The following is a 20847-nucleotide window of genomic DNA, read 5'->3' as shown; positions in this document are numbered from 1 at the left end:
AAAAAAAAAAGATGCTTTGGCAAAATGTAAACAAATCATATTGCCGTGCATCTAAGGCACAAGTGGCCGGGTGGACTCAGTTGGTAGAGCAGGCGCACATATACTAAGAGGTTAATAACTTGACGCTGAAGTCGAGGGTTGGAGTTTGACCTCTGACAACGTCCTGCATGTCTTCTCCCCCCTTTCTTACCTAGCTGTCCTGTCCATTAAAGGCAGAAAAAGCCCCAAAAAATAATCTTGAATTAAAAAAAATGAACGGAAAAGGCACAAGGACAGCCACAGGGAGTAGATAAAAACAAAGGGATATTGATCTTTAGTGGAATTCTTGACCAAGATATGAGCTCAGATTTTTGAAGTGTGAAAAGACACACAAAGGATATACGACACAGACTGGTGTTTCTCATGAAAACTATGGTCATTCACACACTTAAATGCAGAAAAGTAGAGAAACATGCCTGCAGAAAAACAAATGCAGCCCAGGTATTAAACCAAAGAGAGCCTTTGGTAAACCTTTTGGCCTTGAACATACCGAGGTGCAGTACTGGCACGTATCCCCCCAGTGCCAGTTCTCAGCAAAATGCCTCTCAGGACAGGCCTGGCACTCTGTGGGTGTGTCAGCGGTGCAGTGTCGCTTCAAGGCGGTGCCGGGAGGGCACTGGTCACACAGCAAAAGGTCAGATGTCACGGGATCGCGGTACTGGTACTTTGGCGGTACGGCCTGCTGCTGGAAGGCCCAGGAAAGAGAAGCTGTGAAGAGCTGCATGAGAAAGAAAGTGGGTTTAGGACTGAGTCAACTGCAGTGACAAAATCTCTAATGAAAGCCATCTCGTGCACAGCTCCTCTTTGGCTACAGGTTCAAATATTTTTATATTTTTTGGAGCACTTGCCAACCCAAAGCTTCCAGTAACGAGAAGTTGAAAATAAGGTCAGAGCTGTAAAGTTGAAGCTCCTGGTGGACACGCAGTCCTGAAGTGATTTCCTCTGCTTTATAGAGAGCCGTTGATGGAGTTTAGAAAATTCAGCAGCACTTTCATGGATAAGGATTACTGCACAGGGCCAACTGTACATTTTTGAAATTTAGCTTGTTTACAGCAGACAATATCGACCCTTTGTGTTGCCTCAAATCATGATGCTGAATGCTCTGAGCATGATTTTATCCTGACTATTAGTGTGATTAAGCGATTATATTTTATTTTGTTCCACTTTTGCCAGTTTTTTGTTAACAGTTTTCCAAAGCTTTTAAATGAATTCAGATGTTTCAGTAATTCCACTTTTCTGCACATTAAATAAAGTGGATTATAGACGATAATTGTGCAGCTTTGTGTTTTCTGACCTCACCAGCAGTCTCCTACTCCTGTCAGCAGCTCTGTAAGATAGGCTGCTTTATAGCTCCAAAGCATCTGACGTGATTCAACACTGATCTACAGCAGTTTAATACCGCCCTGGAGCATGAGCGCACCACACCCATGTATCTATTTCCCCGCAACCCATCCATATGGACACACTGTAAAGTGGGTGGCTGTTAGCCAGGCCTCTGAGACGGACATATGTAGCTATTGCCTCAAAAACAAGCCCATGTATCATCGCTTGAGCAGGAACTGAAGAGCTTTTGCCTAAAATCCAAGATATCAGTTGGTGAGCAGCATGCTTGACATGCAGCCACGCATCTGGTCGAGGCCACATGCAGACCAGATGTCACACATCTGGCTTCTTCTGCCCTGAAGTCCCTCAGCCATTGGCTCTGTGGACTTTCCCGTTGGCCGGGATACATCCTCACGGCTTGGACAAACTAACAATGGGCCGTCATTGCATTGTACAGTATGTGTGTGTGTATGCTTCTATGTGGTTTTCTGCTGTCCACCATGTTTGTATGTGCATCTTCAAAAAGGAATGAATTCGTACAACAAACAAGTACAACACATTCCTGCATGCATGTGCAGAAGTGCACACAGGAGGAATGTGTGTGTTGCTGCATGTGTCTATGTGTATGTGTGTGTGTGTGTGTGTGTGTGTGTGTGTGTGTGTGTGTGTGTGTGTGTGTGTGTGCACATGTGTTTTTCGGTGTTCATGTCCAATTATTGTCTTGCTCTGTGGTCTCCTCTCCTGGCTGCTGTTCATAAAGAGAACTGCTGGAGGTTACTGGGCTTTCCCCATTCACCACCAGAATACAAAACACTCACCCACTCTGTAGTTTACCCATTACATAGCATTGATCTCCTTCCTGTGTGTGTGTGTATTTGTCCTTATCCCATCTACCTTAAGACTTGCAACTGCAAAACACAATGTACTATGTGTATGTGAGTGTGAAACAAAACAAAAACCAGAGCGTATGTGTGTGCCCATGTGCGTCTCCCATTCACTATAATATTACAAAATATTTGGTTACAGAAATCTTTTCATCAGACATCTACATGGGTTTTTGTCGAGCTGTGTTTGCCTTCAAAATGTTTAACATTGTACATATATTTCTGTTTTGAGCACAACTCATATCAACCCAAAATGATGCACGACGCAGAAAAGAAAAGAAAATGTGTAGGTCCCTCTATTTCTGTTTTCCTTTTGCAACAGAGGTCATTGAATGAGATAGTAAAAATAAATGACTGGGTTTTACGCACCATAATAGAAACCCAAGCTTCAAACAGCCTGGCGAGTGCAGTGGTTTTCCCGGCAAAACCTATAGACCTCTGAGCACAGAACATTTGGTGGAAGCTTTCATCCGCAGCGACTTGCTAAGCAGAACCATGGCTGCATCTGTTTGTTTGTAGCATGGGTGGCCTCAGCAGGAATCAACCCCATAATCATAGTCTTGCTCTCCAAATTAAGAAGTGTATATACACACTATTAAGCCGTGAGACCACATCCAATCAATTTGGAAACATCAGGAGGGTGGAGCGTACCGAGGGACTGACAGAGGGTCACCTGGGTTTTTTCCTTATCTGGGTACTGTTACACTTGTCACTTTGACTTTAATCTTGGGTTCAAGTCAGGATGAGTTTACTAGCCGGACTGGAATCTTCAGTCAATCTGCAGTAATGAAAGCCAACAACAACTGAGCACATGTGGAAGTGGTCAGGTTCATGTTGTTTTTCATTTCTTTCATACAGCACAGTAGTTTCGCTAGACTCCAGCTACACTATAGAGTCAATGCAAAGAAATTCGAGGTAAGTAATGTTGGTGAAATAAAATGACAGCACATGCATGCTCAGATATGTTGCTTTATGATATCAAATCTTCATGATCAAATCTTAAAATCTCTTTGAGACAGTTAAAAAAACACACTGGTTGAATGCACCCTCACACACTGTGAGCTACCTCTTTATCACTCTTTTATCTTTTTTTTTTAAACCTGTGTAGGAAAGCAAAGCATTTTATACTCAAATCAATTCCAGCCACATCTTAGAACTAAGACTCTCTGTCATACATAGAACATGTTTAAGATTTTTTTTTTACAGTCATATGACCCAATTAAGGCAGAACCACACTATTCCAAACCAGCCGGTACAGTAGCTTTCTGCTACTGAGGAAAAGAAAAACTGTCAACTTTTTGAGAATTAACTTATTGGTAAAAATGTCTTGTGGTGCGCGTGAATCCATCTATCAGCAGCTAAAAGAGATATTTGAACTTTTCACCCTTCTTGTCGCCTTAGAAGCTGCCATCTGACGACATCTTGCACGACCGCTGGAAACCCAAATTACACAGCAGCTGGGGGCCACTGAAAGCCATAATTATACTGTTTGCATCATCAGAGCAAAGCTCAGCTAGAGACATATCCTACTTGGAGCACAGCCAGCTGGGGAGAAAGGATGGTCGAAGGTATGAAGGTAATGATAATGTTCTATCTTCCCTAAGCATGATGCTCTTGAACAAGGCAGGGCAGCAAATGATTGTAAGGGATGAAAACTATATGTGGAGCTACGTGTTTGAAAAAGTAGGCTCACTAAGTTGCCTTCCTCTGGTTAAATAATGCTTAAAATAAAAACACTATATAAATCAGCTTCATCTGATTCTGTTTGCTTATGTAATCCATGCCAATAAATCCCATTTGAAGTGAGTTGAAAGAAAACCTTGTGTTTATATAGAGCAAAGACGATCTTTACCAAGTCTTTAACAGAGAACATGTGCTTTTTAACAGATGTTATCGTCTCGAATGAAACAAACAACAAGTGTATTCCAGTCTGTATAGTGCGGTGATACACAAGGTCATCCTGGATCCAGGAGATGGGCCGCGTTTCTCACAACAGGCAACACAAGAGAGACACAGTGAGAAATCCAGTCAGATGTTATTGGTGGTGAGATGATGAGAAAAGTTACAGTTATTCACAGTGTGTTAATCTATCACACATGTAATATCGCTGACATTCAATGACATCTTTCCTGAAATAATGCCAGTCCTTCGGCTAGACAAGGTTTATAAGACTTATGAGTGGTTTTGTTTTTCTATGACCTCTCTGCTGTCAAAAGGATATCCGTAGACAAGTGTTATGATGACAAAGTGCTTTGGTGGAACACCCTGAACAGCACTTTATAGCGTAGCTCTCGCCAAAATGCAAACTAGGGTGTTTTTGTGAATGTACCTGTCAAACTTTCGTTTAAACACATAATTAGGACTTAAGTGCCACTTTTAAGATTTACCATATTTTTGTTTTTGGTCAAATGGCCTTTTGAATGGGAGTGCTAGGGGCACTACTATGATAGCATCAAAATCACTATTTTAAAACACTAAGAAGCCTTGACACAACATGAAACTTTGCTCGAAGTATCACCAGGGACTTTACACATGAACTTGAGCATTGAGAACATTGTTTGTCTACACAGAGTTTACTAAAAAGAAAGGTTTTGAACGACTCACTTTAGCGGTTGGTTTTGCCGGTCGCCAAAATCTTGCCAGTTAAAAAGCGTCGATCTCCAAATGCGAATGAACGGTCTCCATAGGAAGAAAATGTCACTCTTATATGAGGCTACTTTTTCAACTACAAGGTCAATATTGTTTTTCACTAACAACAAAACAACGAATTATCCGTCATTTTATATGGAACTAAGCTTTAGGATATTTCCATGAACAAAAGTTTGACTGGGATACAATCACAAAAAAGACCCAAGGTTGCATTTTGGCGAGAGTTACGCTTTAAGAGCTGCATAACAGATGGGGTGTAGCTGCATAACTACAGAGTTCAGACACCTGACAGAAATATCTTTTGAATAATAACACATGCTTTCCATATGGGCTTATAAAGAGACCACCATCTACAGTGATAGGTGGGTAATGGTCTTTGATTTTACACACAAGGGTAAACACAGAGACCAGCTAAAATGCTCTTCATCAGAAGCAATGAATCAAAAAAACTAAAATAGAGTAAGTAATAAGTCAGGCAGCTTGATTATGTACAATAGAATTAACAGATTGGTAGGGACTGGGAGATACATTTTGATTTCTTTTGATAGGATACAAAAGGTGAAAAAAGTAATAAAAATGTCCAGGAAATCGGGCAAAAAAATAATAGCATCTGTAAGCAGACAAAACAACTCAACCAAGGTCAGTGAATTACAATTACATTTTGAAACAGTTAACAGGCCCTCCCTTGTGTTGTTAGTGTAAATATTAAAATGCTTCCAGGACAAATTAGCCGCAGTGTTTAAATAATGTCCAAGGGATAGGGTTCAGGGTTAGAGTTACAATGAATGTGGAGCACACTGAAATGCTAAAAAAGAGGAGAATCAGAGTTTGGGTAGCCCGAGGTCAGTTTTAAATCATGGCATGAGGAGAAGAGCCATGGCACAAATCGACCAAACCACACTACACCAGCTTATCCAGTAGGCACATGGCTTCAGTTAACTGTAGAACGCAGGTGGTCTGAGGGGGGATTCCAGCTCTTGGAAGTGTGTGTGTGTGTGTGTGTGGGTGTAAATGTGTGCCAGGTTGTAAATGTGTTCTGTGGTGTGTGTGTGTGTGTGCGTGTGTGTGTGTGTTCTGAATCCTGTGAATATGGGATCTGTCTTTTTTTAACTCATACTGAGAGAGACATGCTACCATGCTATATCACTGAAAATCTACCATCACAGTTATTCATAATCTTTGATTAAATTCAATTACTGCATGCAATGCTCACTTCATATCCTTGTCATATTGCCTCAAACAAAATTGATTCTTATTTTAAAATTCCTGCCAAAAATATTGTGATAAAAATGAGTTACGTAAGTGTGTGAGCACATGTTTAACATAACAATAATTTAGTACTGTATGCTCACTTACTTGAACCAGTCTGCTGTTGCACTGCAGAATAAATGAATGTATGTCATGGTGACTACAGCAGAAACACTTACCATTGTCAATGAATCACTTAATAAAATTATTCAGCATCTGTTTTGATAATTAATCAATAATAATAATATATCATTATTACATAGTCATTTTTGCTGCATAACAAGTACTTCTCCTTTTAACACCAAGTACATCTGCTGATAATACTTGTACTTGTACTACTTTTTTACTTTTATTTGATTTGAAATGGATTTTTAGGCAAAATAAATTAAACTCTCTCCTCCATGTCGTAACATATGTAGTGTCAGACAAACTTCACTACCAAAAATGTTAAAAAGTTATATCTGTTGTATAACAGTGGATTAAACAATGTCTCTTTCTGTTCTTTGTGTCCAATAATCACTCAGTCCTACACACACACACATACACACACACACCCACACACACACACACACCCACACACACAAACACACCCACACACACACTTCTGCTATCAGTGCTGTTGGTGGAAAAGGGGAAGTTAGGTGTGCGGAGGTAATCGTTGCTTTCTGAATAAACGTTTGTTTAAAACATGTTGATCCTGTACCTTTCCACACCCTCTGTATGTTTCCCTCCCACAGTCACGCTCACTTCCTCACCGTTTCTCCAGTGTTTATCTAGAAAAAAAAAAGGTGAGTTTGGCCAAGTGACCTCTCCGTAGCTTCTCATATCTGCCTGCTCCTGTCCCAAAAGTTTGAGCCTGCAGCTAGGTTTAGGGAAGTTGGTGCAGCTTAAGCCAACGGCCACAACAGAGGGTGAAGGAGAGGAGGCGTAAAGATAACGAGAGCACAGATGATAGAGGGAGATAATGAGGGTTAGTGTCTGGATAACTACGATGGAGCAATCGGATTGGCTGGCTAGCTGCTGCCCAGACAGACAGGTCTCTCCTCAGTAGAATTACTTTGCTCACCTCAACTCTCCACCACATTTTGGAGTGTGTGTCAACACACACAAAAAGACAATGTAACATAATGGTGTCCAATTCCACGTCTGTTCCACTGACATCATCCCGGGCAAGGACACAAACAAAAAATGTGTGTTTGCCGCAGACAGAACGCAACCACATGAGTCAGAAGCATGCAGGGGAAGAGGATAAGCACACAGGTGCAGGAGGTGCATTTACTGCCCGACCTCTAAGCCAAAACCATGTTTTGGACACAAAATTGCAGTGTCCCTTTAATAGAAACTTGCATATAGACAGAGTGAGTAACAGGCTATTTGGCTGATTGACAAATGGGTTAACATAAATAAAGATACAGCGGACTCAGAGGGGTGCAGATTGACTTATTGGCTGGATGGTGGCAGTGGAGACAGGACTGAGTAGTTGGTAGTCTGACTCATTAGTTGGCTAAACAGATGCTTGTATGGCTGGCCAAATGACTAAATGAATGATGGATAAACAGAAGAACGCTACGTCAGAACAAAGTATTTGCCTATTTTAGGTCAATTGTGGAGTGCAGCCTGTGCTGCGGTAGAAGAAATACTCTGGGTGGATGATATCACATTAAATGGGTGGCACATGTGCACACATTCATTTGTATTTAACTGCTTTTTACACCTACTTTACACACAAAGAAGCGCCACATCTTACACACAAAATTAGCGACTGTCCATACACAACAGGATCTCTCGGTCTTTCTCACACCCACAGACAAACACACAGGCAGATCATGAGGATAGATTGTGGGTCCAGTGTTTTGTAGCAACAATGTAGGATCTGTTTCTGCCAAGATACCAGTGCAGATACACGTCATTACATGAACATATGCAAAACCTGCAAAGACCCCAACACAGCACAGCATGCAAAACACACACCAAAGGAAATAGCAGTTCCTAACCCAGAAGGCTTACATTTAAAAATCCCCCTGAGAAGCGTTATTTAGAAAAAATTAGTACAACGTCAAACTCAAAGTAAACACCATCTTTGACACGTTGCGTCTCGAGTTTGTTAAGTTTTATTCATTTCAAACGTGCCCTAGAAAAAGCAATGAAATATGACCTAAAGTCAACTTGCTGTCATTGATGGAAATTATGGAACTTGTTTGTAGGTCCATTATGTGGTTATGAGTATTCACAGCAGTGAATAAAAAAGTGGGTGAAACATAAGCTCCATTCATCATCAAAAGCAAATAGACTCCAGTGTAAACAATTCAATTCAATTTTCAAAAAGTGAAATAATTTACTTTTATTCATCTTAAAAAGATCTCTACTTCTATGCTGTAATAGCCTACTTTCTATACTTTCTGCAATGTGAGCTTACAATCTAATAAAATCAACTCCAGAAAATACAGCCTCAGAAGTCACCATAAAGTCAATCAATCAACATCTCTCTACACAGTCTCAACCAAAATGAATATTAGTTATCTGTACATGCTTATATACAGCATATGCTATGGGACTGCATTATATTGGCAGGTGTTACTTGCGTAACTGCACCCTGGTCATCATAAATATGTCAGCCTTAACAAACTGGGTTTAGGTGTATTTTCCTTCCCATAGACAGAAATCAAAATGCAAATGTCATGCAAATATACTGTACACGTATTTGAGCCTACTATAGTGGAGGATTTTCTACTTCATAAGCATTTAAATAGCCTATACGTCACACACACATACATGTCATTTTGACTATGTCTACAAGTAAAACAGGTACTCTGAGCTACACGGACAATTATAATAACTCTCACATGGCAGCATGCAGTAAACAAGGCCGATCACGATCAATTGCCACCAAATTGCAAACCAAAAACTAAGTGAAGTGACTAATTACTGGCCCCGATTAATTAAACATCATCACACTACCTGCAGGGACGCGTGATGTACAGAGGGAACATGAGGCGGGATCAGCGAAGAATTCACTTTTTTGCTAATATATAATGGCACTATCGGCGAGTGCACATACACAACTGATTTGCATGTATCTGAAACCGCGTGTAGCGCACTAATAACCCACGTCTCGCAAAACAAAAATATCATTCCTTCAGTAAGAAGCGTCCCTGCGTTTCAGTGGATCATATCGGTTCAGCGGACCAAGGAGAAGAGCTGCAGAAAATCTCACCACTTACTCACCACTATCAGTTTCATGGCCGGGTTGGATTTCGCTATCCGAGCGCTCATCTCCACTGCGTAAAAGTGAACTGCGGTATGATGGGGTCTCCATCACAGATCTGTACTTATACAGTAGCAGAGAGCGAGAGAGAGAGAGAGAGCATGTGCCCACCCACCTCATTATCCAGGACACAGCGCTCTCTCTGTCTGTCTTTGTGTCTCAGTCCTAAAAATAAATTGTTGCATCCTCACTGGTTGCAATTACGTGGAGAAATGAATGGTGTTGGCGACAAAGGAATCAAAGCGAGGTTTAAAAAGCAGCAGCCAATGACCATCTGATGATGTGGATAGAAACAGAAAGGGTCCACCTTTTAAAGAAATACAAATATTCCCTAAAAGAAATGCTAATAAATGTGACAAACTGTAAAGGAGCATTGTACTGGAGCAAGAAATGACACACAATTCCAAGTATGACTTAAGTGCAAAATATGAATGTCTAATTAGTAGTGATGTGAGTCTTTAGAGAGAGAGAGAAAGAAAGCCAACAATCTATGTGCATGACATTTTCCTGTCTACTGGTAAAATAATACAGCAATGAGGTAAAACTCCAAAGCAACTATTTCCATATGCCTAATGAAAAAGTGTTTTTTATGTTTGACAACCAGTCTGTAACATGCCCAATGTGTCAGACAAAAAAAAAAAAAGAAGAGCTTTAATCAGTGTGAATAAAGAAACATTTTCCAGGATAAATGTTTTGAGTTCTTGTTTAACAGCATGTAAATATAATGACTGACATCTGTTTATTTGGACCAGCCAACATCATTTAGTAAGACGGGTTATGCTTACTTGAACATCCGCTGGTGGAACTTGGAAATGTTGTCTCAGTGAGGCTGGACAACACTGTGCTGAGAAGAACTATTTAAGAAACATGAGCCACAAGAATCCAATCAAAACACTGTCTTTGTTAAAACTGTGAACAATCACAGCTTCTGTTACATCCGATTATTTAGTCTTAGGACTGTGCTGCAAATACGTTTTCCACAAAGTGTAGACTCCAGATCATTTCCACAATAAAGAAGTCTACTGAATGTTTATAATTACATGTCTAGCAACTGGCTATTTTTCTTACCCTTTATTTAGTCAGAAGTTTCACTGAGAACCAACTATTTCCTTGCAGGAACAACCTAAACACACTTAAACAGTTATACACATTCCCACCTGGAAGCTGGCCCTCACCTTTAGGCCACTGCCGTGTTGTACAGTGAACTTGTTTAGTGAAAATCACTTTGATTGGAGCCTCTGATATTGAACACATAACAAAGCTTCCTGTGGACATTTGTGTGCACTCAAGAAACTCTAATGGCATAATGGAATGTATTGTGCCATCTGATCCTTTTTTTTGTTTTTTACAGTAAACAAAGAAAAGAAAGGTTCTTGTACTTTGAAAAGATAAATAGGACTACTGTGTAATAAAACAGCTTTTATAAATAATACCTAGGTTGCTTGATGACAGCTGAACAAATTCCACCTGCTGATGACATTAGATGCAGTAGAAAGCTCCTGAAAGGCTAGTGCTACCTACTAGCCTTTCAGGAGCTTTCTACTTTCTACTTCACCTTAAGTGACTTTTTTCCTCCCTTGTCAAGAATTTCAGTAGTTTTTCGGTCTTTTCAGTGAAATCCATTTCCAAGACATCAGTCTTTACAACTAAATTATGTGTACTCTGGGTAAAAAAAATTCAATCAAAAGAACATGTTTAATTTTCAAGAAAACCACCCACCCACACACACACACACACACACACACACACACACACACACACACACACACACACACACACACACACACACACAGCTATTTCCCAATTTTCATTTACTTCACATTTACACATTCTGAAGTCCAAGCCAGTGACATTTACCAGTGACATTTTGGTTTTGAAACTTGTTCAAATGTTGGTCTTCTTTTTCTCCAGTCGTCTGTATAATATGTTAAATAAAGTGTTCCAAAAAACATTAAAGGAGTAACTCTATAGTTGTATAATACAAGGTTTCAACCAAAGAGAAAACTACCACATTGAGGTCAAAATGCATAATAGGTACTGGATAACTCACGTAGTAAACCCAAAAAGGGCACTCCCACACTGTGCTCTTACTGTAAAATATGGTGCTGGCATAAGACCTCCGAGGTCAAAGGTCCTAAAACACATCTGCTTTTCCATTTATCCTTTTGTAGTCGCTCAGTGTCCACCTTCCATGTAGAGGCATGACAAAATGTCACAGCCCGCTGACGTAGAAACACAAAGTCTCAACGTAATCAGAGAAAATACACACTCACCCACCTACAAGTCTCTGAGGCGTGTGAGGCAAGTCTTAGTGGTGAGGTCACAGCTCACCACAGGATGACTTAACACACACAGACACACACACACACACACACACACACACACACACACACACACAAATACAAAAACATGTCTTTTAGCGCCGAGGTCAGGATACACCGCAACAATGGTGGAGCTGAAGCTCGACGTCTACCCTCTCAAACACACCCACGTTAACATCACGACGAGCTCTCCTGACGGGTTAGTTGGCGGTTACTGTAAGTCTGTAGCGTACGAGGAGGAAAAACGTGGGTGTTTCGAGGTGAACCATATACTATACACACACACACACACACACACACACACACACACACACACACACACACACACACACACACACCTAAATAACAATGAAGCTATACTTGCTGATTGACTCACCATATGTCCATAAATTGTTGGCTGGATTTGGCCTGTCAACAATGATACTTCATTTTGATTTATTTTAAATATCAAGTCAAAATGTATTTAGGGCTAAGTGTTGTCTCCCCGGACATAGTATATGTTTGTATTTATGTTCCTGAGGCATGAACAATGCACATTTAAATTATCCACATGGGAACAATAACGGCTATCTGAAACTGGTCACATGGCTCCAAAGGGGAGTGTACATATGTGATACACAATGAATTATTTAATTTCAACTGCAAAGATGTTGACATAAGTTCTTTGTAGTGCTTCTGCCATCATGTTTGCATACTAGAGACAGATAGGAGATCTCTCACTACCATAGCCAATTATTGTTCAGATCCATGGTAACTTCTGTGTTCATGTGTGTATAGTATTATCTGGTTGCGTGGTAGCCACGATTGCGTGTGTGTGTGTTAGTTTATGTGTGTGTGTGTTCATAGGAGTCCCACTCATTTCCATAACAGATCTCATAAACGAATGAATGGAAAAAGGGAACTGATAACTGTTGTGTTAATAGCAACCTGAGACGGTAATATGTAATAGACATAGCAAGCATCAAAGGTTTTTTTTCCATGCATGCAGATGAAGCATATTTTTTAGGCAAATGAGATAGAAGAAGAAAAAAGAACAGAAGAAGAAGAAGAAGAAGAAGAAGAAGAAGAAGAAGAAGAAAAGTATATCCTTACAAAGATCCTGGGATTTACAGTAGAAATAATATCAGTTACTAAATATTGTACAGAGCACCTCATTAGGGCGATTTTATTATGGTAACTCAAAAGTAAATGTTTTTCAACCAGCATGTATCTCCAAGAGTTTATGTGGCAAAGACCATGATTTTATTTAGGCTCTTCACTGAACTGTACATAGCTGACATGCCTGTGGTAGTAATCTTTACAGGCCAGTAAATGGTTACTGTTACGGTTACTAAACATGTTCAAGATTTCCATTTTACATTCCTGTACTGTTTAAAATGCTTGAGGAAGCATATTTGTAGCTAATAGAAACATCAATTCACAGTTCCTTTTTTCTGACAGTAATCAGGGACAATGCTTGTTTTTCTATCGTTCGATTAAAGGAATTGTTTGTCTGTTCATCCTGTCCATCTGAAGTGGAATCCTCTCTCTGATGTTGTCGTGGTAAACATTTCTTTTGTGTGGAGTTTTTCCATATCCATATAAAGAGTATAGGATAGAGGGTATCGCATATTACACATATTTTAGAGCAAAATGTATGTTTTTTTCATTAAAATTGACTTAACTAGTATTCAGTTGCCCCTAACATAATGATGTTAGCCATTCATCAACTTCCAAAGGCTTGTTAAGACAGAGGTCTGGCTATGATAATAAAGTATAATAAAATAAAATAAATAAATAATAAAATTAAAATGTGACACGTGACTGGAGCACCCCACAGAATCCATCACCGTTATGAATGTGGTTAATCATGTGATTATGATTCAAATTTTCTACTTCCCATTGGCATTACATTTGTATTTTAGACATTGTTGACACATCAGCAAAAAAAATGTATATCTTTCTGCCTGCCTGCCTGCCTTCCTGCCTGCCTGTCCTTTGATTTTCTTCTTTATGTACACACTGTGAATTATCTTTGGATAACCTAACCCTATGAATAGTTACACTGCCAAACGGCATGCTGGGTACAGCTCGCTCCATGTCACTTGCTACAGTACATTCAAGAACAGACAAAGAAAGAGAGATCGGAGATTTTAGATTGTAGCAAAGTCAAACATTTCAACCATCAGCAATGTAACTTTGGGACTGAACACTTTTATTCCCAGAAATAGCCTGGTCCCAAAAAGCCAGCTGTTAGGAAATGATGCAAATACCTTGCATTGCTAGGGGACGCAACTATGTCATTGCAAGTGTACTTCTCAGGACCCAAAGAAGCGCAGTGTCAAGTGTAAAGTTGTTTGTAGAGTGGTTCTGGAGAAAGCGGCAAACAGCACTTCTGGAGACCAAGCAACTGGCCCGTTCCGAACAGGCACATTTTCAACCGGTGCAGACAAAACTATTTGAAGCACCCTATGTAGCCTAGACGCCGATGCAATGTCCCCGGTTTGAGTCATTTCCTGTTTCCTCTCTACTGGCGCTATAATAAGTGCATAAAATGCCCCAAGAAATGATTCAAAAAGACTGTAATTATTTCATCTGTAACTCTAGACAAACACATAGTCATGTAATAAAGTAATTCTTCAATTATACTAAGTTAACAAGGGAAAGTTGTGGTTGCCTGTCATAAGGTGGAAGGTCTTGATGGCAACAGACGTCATCCGACTACACTGCGTTTTTTATTTTAAGGTCAGTTTAGTTCTGTAGTAAGTCAGAGGGCTAAGGTGACCTTAGTGCAAAAGGTTTTCAGGAAACCCAGGCCACACCACTTTAATCTGTGTTGTTTTACAGACAGAGAAGAAGCATGTTGCCTTGCTGAGGTTCTTGACCTTCTCATATTCTCCTCTCTGCCTTGCTGCGGTCCACCTCAGAGCTTTTGTTTCAGGATATTTTATATATCTCATTGCCTGGGCCCCTCAGATGGAAATCACAGTGGACAAGTCTTTATTTTACTAACTGATGAAAAAACCTCAATAGTATACTGCAATTATCAATGTGTGGCAAAGATTAGTAGAGAAAATGTGGACGCATTGGATGGGGACAGGTTAGAAAGGAGAGTGAGAATGAGGAGGTGGTGTATCTGATGAACGTCCATGAGATACAGGAGAGTGAAAGGGAAGCAGCAGCAAAGAGGAACTGAGAGACAGGTATGTGAAAAGGTTTTAGCAGACCTTGTGCCCTGCACTGGACGTTTTGCCAGTCAAAGCAGTGAGTCACAAGTGACCCTGAGAAAAGAAATAACAGAGAGGGATCCCTGGACTTCCACGGCAGCTGATGTGGTCACCTTGTTTTCTCTGGTGAGGTTTCTGAAAAGGATTTAGGGGAAACTCTTTTGGGCTTATGAACTGCGTGGTGTTAAGAGTGACGCATGCAACAAGGCTCACTCTCGGGAGATGTGTGCCTGCCTGTCTGATAGAGAAGTGTCATTTTCAGATCATTGTGAGGATCATGTAGGTTTTTACATCTACCAAACATCAGGTGAGTTTACTGACTAGGTTTTAGTTTAAAAAAATTCTTCATACTTTCATCCCTCCATGGACATGGTGTGGTATTTCTATTTTTTGGGACTGTCTTTTAAAGGGCCATATGGGTCAGGACTAACATAAGTACCTGTAGATGAAGGTAGAAAAAAGGTCTAGGGTTCTGTGTGTAAGCTTTTTGATGACATAATATATCTATTATATATTTTGTTCATGTTTTCAATTTTTAATATATTTGGTTTTATTAGCAGGCAGGACACCAAGTCTTTGGGGCTTAAAATAAGGATTCCTTTGGAGCGTTTTTAGCCGGTCGGTCCACCCCTTTGGTTGCTTGCCCACTCCACGAGTTGACGGATTTGCCTGGCATCATGACGTGAAACATTAGATGTCGGTTAAAAAAAACATTCAATCCAATGAGCGTGGAAGAGTAATGATTAGCAAAAGAGCGCCAAGGGCAGGACTAATGCCTTTGTCAAGCTGTCTCAATAACGCCAGACATCATAGCTTATGAACCCTGGCAAAACCAGAATGTTGGTATGGCTACGGATCAGTGTTGACTTAAAATTACGTTAGATTTAGGCGGATACGTTGGTCTCCAGTGATTGGTTTGGGAAAATCAATGTCCTCTCTACAAAAATTGGTTAAAGTGGAGGCAGTGTCAGACTGAAGATTGAAACAGAGTGTAACGAGTTGACAATTCTGTCTGATATCTGGCAACCCCTTTGGTCCAGACTAAAATATCTCCACAACTCTTGGATGGATTGCCATCATATTTGCTAGGGACATGTTGCCCTTTGCCCCTTCATTTCTTTTACCTTGCACCATCATTGGGTCAACAATTTGACTTGTTCAATACAATTAGTACAGAAAATAAACTGGAAAGCAGGACATGCACATTTAATAAAAGAGTTATAATGTGAGCCTCTAAAACCAATGTAAAGGCCAAATAGGCCACATTTTTGTAAGTGTTTTTTTTCAAAGGACTTTGTATTTTTATACATTTTATTTATCAGAACTTTAATAAATACTGATGTTCTTCTGTTCTGTTGTGACAATAAAACAAATTATTATCATATTATTTAAGTGAGAACTCATAAATAACTACAAATAACTAATGTAAGGGAAATCCGTTTATGTTTTGTAACGTGTTTCTGGATTTAAAATATATATATATATATATATATATATATATATATATATATATCGGCCGATATACCAGCATTTCAGATTTTTAAATAACCAAATCGGTATCGGCCTCAAAAATCCTTTATCGGTCGGGCTCTACACTTGAGTTACAAATTCCAACTTGAGAACTATATATATATATATATATATATATATATATATATATATATACACACACACACACGTCTTTGTGACCAGAAACGTAGTGACTATTTATATCATTCAGCACACTCATATAACTTCTACCAGGAAAGCTCCCACACAATAGAGAAAAAAACAAGGAGGCAACTATAACTGTTTACTGTTGTTTTCATGTTAAAAACACGCCCACTCTTTAGCAGTGGCTTCCCACTAAATGCAGCATGCGTACCGTATCTTTAAATGAATGGTCTTCAGTTCGATGTCTTTCCTGTTTCCAGTTGACCTTCACATTCCCTGGCATGCACTACTTAACTGTAATCTACAACAAAAGATATATTTGACATTCCTACCACTGGTTGACAAGCTAATGAGGGCTTTCTGGCAGTGCAATTTATTAAACAATTTGACTGCCAACAGTTTGTTTCAGAATCACGCTTTATCAGGCAAAAGAGAGATACACAGGCAGAAACAGATTGTGTAATAAAGTAGATTGAAGTTGATGTTGCTGAAACAACACATGTATTGTTTTGAATGGGAATTGTGATACTGATTCTTCTGGCATTTATAAACTTTGCTGTGAGCTAGACCGTGAACTATATGCACCAATAGAACTTTAGATTCAAATTAAAAACTGTGATATTTATGAGGCCACTAAAGTCAGGTGCACTGTAGCATTGGTCTAAGAAGATAAGGGATTACAGTGTACCCATTTTTAAGAATGAATGAAGTATTTTACAGACAATTTGCAGTGAAATTGCCAGATACCGTAAAATGCATCTCAAATAAACAGTTTAATTATGAGGACATATTTTCAGCTTTAATTATTTTACCGCCAGAAAGGGAAAAGTGACGGTCTGGGAAAGTCAACAGACAAGAGGCAGCCGCCTGCTTCCATGTTTGTCTAGTTCGTTTCATGAGAGGAGTGCTGAATGTGTGTGTTTGTGCCTAATGTTTACTGTCCGGAACGAGCGCGTGGTGAAGAAGGTCTTACTCACCGGCCACAATCTACAGTGGCGCGAACCCAAAGTAAAGATGGCCTTACTGTGGAACTACTGTACTTACAGTGTACACTACAAGGCCTCACCCCTGGACTTCAGTTACACCTTCATAAAACAACCAGAGTAAAAATAAAACACATAACATCAAGAAAGAGGAAGTAGATTTTGGCAGGTCTCTAATCTAACACATAATTTTGGAATATTTCTGTTTCATTAAGGAATATTTGATTCACCCCCCAAAGTCAAACAAGCTATTGCCCAAAGCAGAAAAATGACTCCCCATGTGCAGGATTTTTGGAGCTCTTTCAACTGTAAGTAATGTGACTACTTTTATGTTAAGTAGTAAGAGACAAAGTAATAATGTTACAAGCTGATGATGAAGTTAAGGCAGTAACAGTCTACGTTCAAGGGAACAATGTTGCACTTACAGTAGCCCAGAATGGACAAACCAAACGCTGGATTTAGATAGGGCCATTTGTATTTGCCACTGTAGTTCTACTACACGCTTGGCAAACAGGAGATGTTTTAGTTACCGCTACATGCCACTGGATCCTACACAGTGGTACTTTAAGCCCCTCTAATTAACATTTATAAGCAGTTTTTTTACATTTAATTGCCATCAAGATTGAAGAATGCTGCTAGATTTGCAATGCTATATCCTCTACCACACATCTCCTCTCCATTGGGCACTCGGAGAGCCATCAATACACTAAACTGGAGCAGTGGCCCCAGGAAAATGCCAGGTTACCGATGCGACATTGCTTCTGTGTCCTGTACCAGCACAATAATAGAGCCAGTCTACAGCCATGCTCAAGGATCTGTGAGGGTGTGCCTTAGGCACAGCAGTGTGTTACACTAAATGTAAACCAGCATGCTAACATGCTCATTACATTGCTAACATGCAGATGTTTAGCAGGTTTACTGTTTACCATGTTTAACATTTTAGTTTCACAATACAACATGCTGTATTTGCTGATTACCCCTAAACAGGATGTACCGCTGAGGCTGATGAGAATGTTATCAGTTTTGCAGGTATTTGGTCATACACTAAAGTATTGGAGAAACTGGCATTTTGACCTGATTGTGGCGCTAAACAAAAAGTCCAAAGTTATTACATTTCATCCTGAGGGGGACATGATTGTGTGTACCAAATTTCATGGCAATCCATGCAATAGTTGAGATATTTCAGTCAGGACCAACCCAACAGCCAACCAACAGTGCTATTCCTAGATCCATGCTGACTAGTGTTATTGAAACTATGCACTAAAACAAATAAAATGGTTATCAAATAAAATTAGCAGATGCGCAGCCAGCTACCCTGAGATCTTCTGACAGCTGCTCCAAGACTCTGAGGCCTCAATTAGGCCAAAGCCTTGGGCCAACCCCAAATGTAACAGGCTTCAAGAAATCCCTAGATTCTTTTGCTTGTGTGTTTGGGTTTTTTGCAATAGGTCTCTAAGAAAGAATGACAGGTGAAACAATCACAGTACAGCTGCAAATGTTCTGGGCAGGTAGGGAACTCTATCATGCAATGACATATTCAACAAAACTTAAAGGTCCCATGGCATGGAAATTTCACATTATGAGTTTTTTTTAAACATTAATATGAGTTCCCCCAGCCTGCCTTTTGTCTGTCAGTGGCTGGAATTTGTGACAGGTGTAAACCAAGCCCTGGATATCTGTCTCTGCCTTCGAGAAAATGAAAGCTCAGACGGGTCGATCTGCACCTTTTGAGGTCATAAGGGGTAAGATTACCTCCCCTTTCTTTGCTTTGCCCTCCCAGAAAATTGGGCCCACCCATGAGAGAGAGACATCATGGCTTTCTAACGAGCAAAGTGGCAATTGCCCGTCCTAAGGAAAGCTCATTGTGGGACTGGCATTAGTGGCTGTAATTCTGCACCAAGGCTGAAATTTGGGAAAAATTTCAGAGACTTAAGATACAGTATTAGGGGACCACTAAGGTCTACAAAAAACACCCAAAGAGCACCATGTCATGGGACCTTTAAAGCCTTTTAATTATCTTTCATGTTTGCTGTGCTCTCCTTTCCTCAACTATCACCTCATTATTTTAAATGTATTATTAAGTATTCAAAAATGACATAATCTAGACTTGTCAACGGGGTTTCCACTTGAGTTGTACATTTTTGCTTAGTTGTCTTTTTCCATCATTATATCTGAGTATTTTCCACTGGGTTAATCTCCTGCAGTCTCTGGTTACCTTGGAAAAGATGACAAACAGGCCAGCAGCCTCTGAAACAGCAGCATGTTTTCCTGCTCTCTCACCAGGATGCCACTGGCATGCTTTGGCACTAGGCTTTCCCAGCACTGGGCAATGGCCTGCCTGTCTGCATGCAAGTGTGTGTCGCACTGTGTGGGTGGGCGCGTGTGCTGTGCATGCAGTCTGTGGGTAAGGGGTGATAGAGACAGTTACCAGAGAAGGTAAATGTGTGGGGATAATAGTGTGTGTGGAGTAGAACAGGCAACATTTTGTTTGTAACTATTCATACAGATGTTTAAACTTTTGGCCCACATTCTTACCCTCATTTTTGTTGTCTTGCCCTCTTCACCTCTTGCCAAACAAGAAATTGACTGGTCTGGGTCACTGAATGAAGAAAGCCCATATTTCTGCATTCCTCAACATCACTTTACAATCTGTAAATAAATATTACAACATAATGACATTGCGGCGCCATGCTCAAAGTAATCGGAGGCTTAATATTGCTATAATCACTGGGATTATGATTATGAAAGGAAGCAGGGGGGGTGGGGTGGAGATAGTTAAACAGTACCTATACTTAGTTTAATTGTTTTTCGGTTTTTGTCTGCCAGAAGCCACAAAGAAAAGCAACCAAAACAACAAGATGTTTGAAAAGATTTTGTTAATTTAGCTTGATTCAAAACATGAAGGTACACAATTCTATTCCAAATGTGTGGGTATTATACATTAAAGTGGTAAAATTCTCTTGACAATGCAGTCAGACTTTTCTGAGCTAACAACATGACACATTTAATGGAACAATGAGGTGTTAAAAGCATAACAGTACATTAAGTGAGTCACACACCTAACAAAAAAAACTTTGGAAAATGTAATGACTTTCAAGTATATTGAACTCATAGGAATCAGCTGACTCCTGATGTGGTAAAGTCACATGTAGGTCAAAATCAAAGACTGTCTTTATTTCCTGTAAAATAAATATGTTAAACCTAAAGGAAAAAAAGTGTCTTACCTAAGATATTAAATCCACATTAAATGTTAAACCTGACATGTCATCAAAATCA

At 39.8% G+C, this 20847-nt stretch overlaps 1 protein-coding gene across 2 annotated transcripts in view; it reads right to left on the bottom strand.

The window, feature by feature from the left end:
* Positions 1 to 9498, bottom strand: part of LOC116690863 (tumor necrosis factor receptor superfamily member 11B) — a 17637-nt gene extending 8139 nt beyond the window's left edge. The window contains exons 1-2 of one of the 2 annotated variants that reach the window (XM_032518064.1): positions 9369 to 9498; positions 530 to 757 (exon numbers count right to left, since the gene is read on the bottom strand). In XM_032518064.1, coding sequence (XP_032373955.1) covers positions 530 to 757; positions 9369 to 9416 — 276 coding nt within the window. In that variant the 5' untranslated portion in view covers positions 9417 to 9498. Of the gene's footprint in view, positions 1 to 529; positions 758 to 9101; positions 9291 to 9368 lie in introns of those variants that run through there. The other variant, XM_032518063.1, reaches the window with a different exon arrangement.
* Positions 9499 to 20847: the final 11349 nt, after the last annotated feature.

The sequence above is a fragment of the Etheostoma spectabile genome, chromosome 6 (assembly GCF_008692095.1).
Source record: "Etheostoma spectabile isolate EspeVRDwgs_2016 chromosome 6, UIUC_Espe_1.0, whole genome shotgun sequence".
In the NCBI taxonomy this organism is placed as follows: domain Eukaryota; kingdom Metazoa; phylum Chordata; class Actinopteri; order Perciformes; family Percidae; genus Etheostoma; species Etheostoma spectabile.
This window is presented reverse-complemented; position numbering and strand designations above follow the sequence as displayed.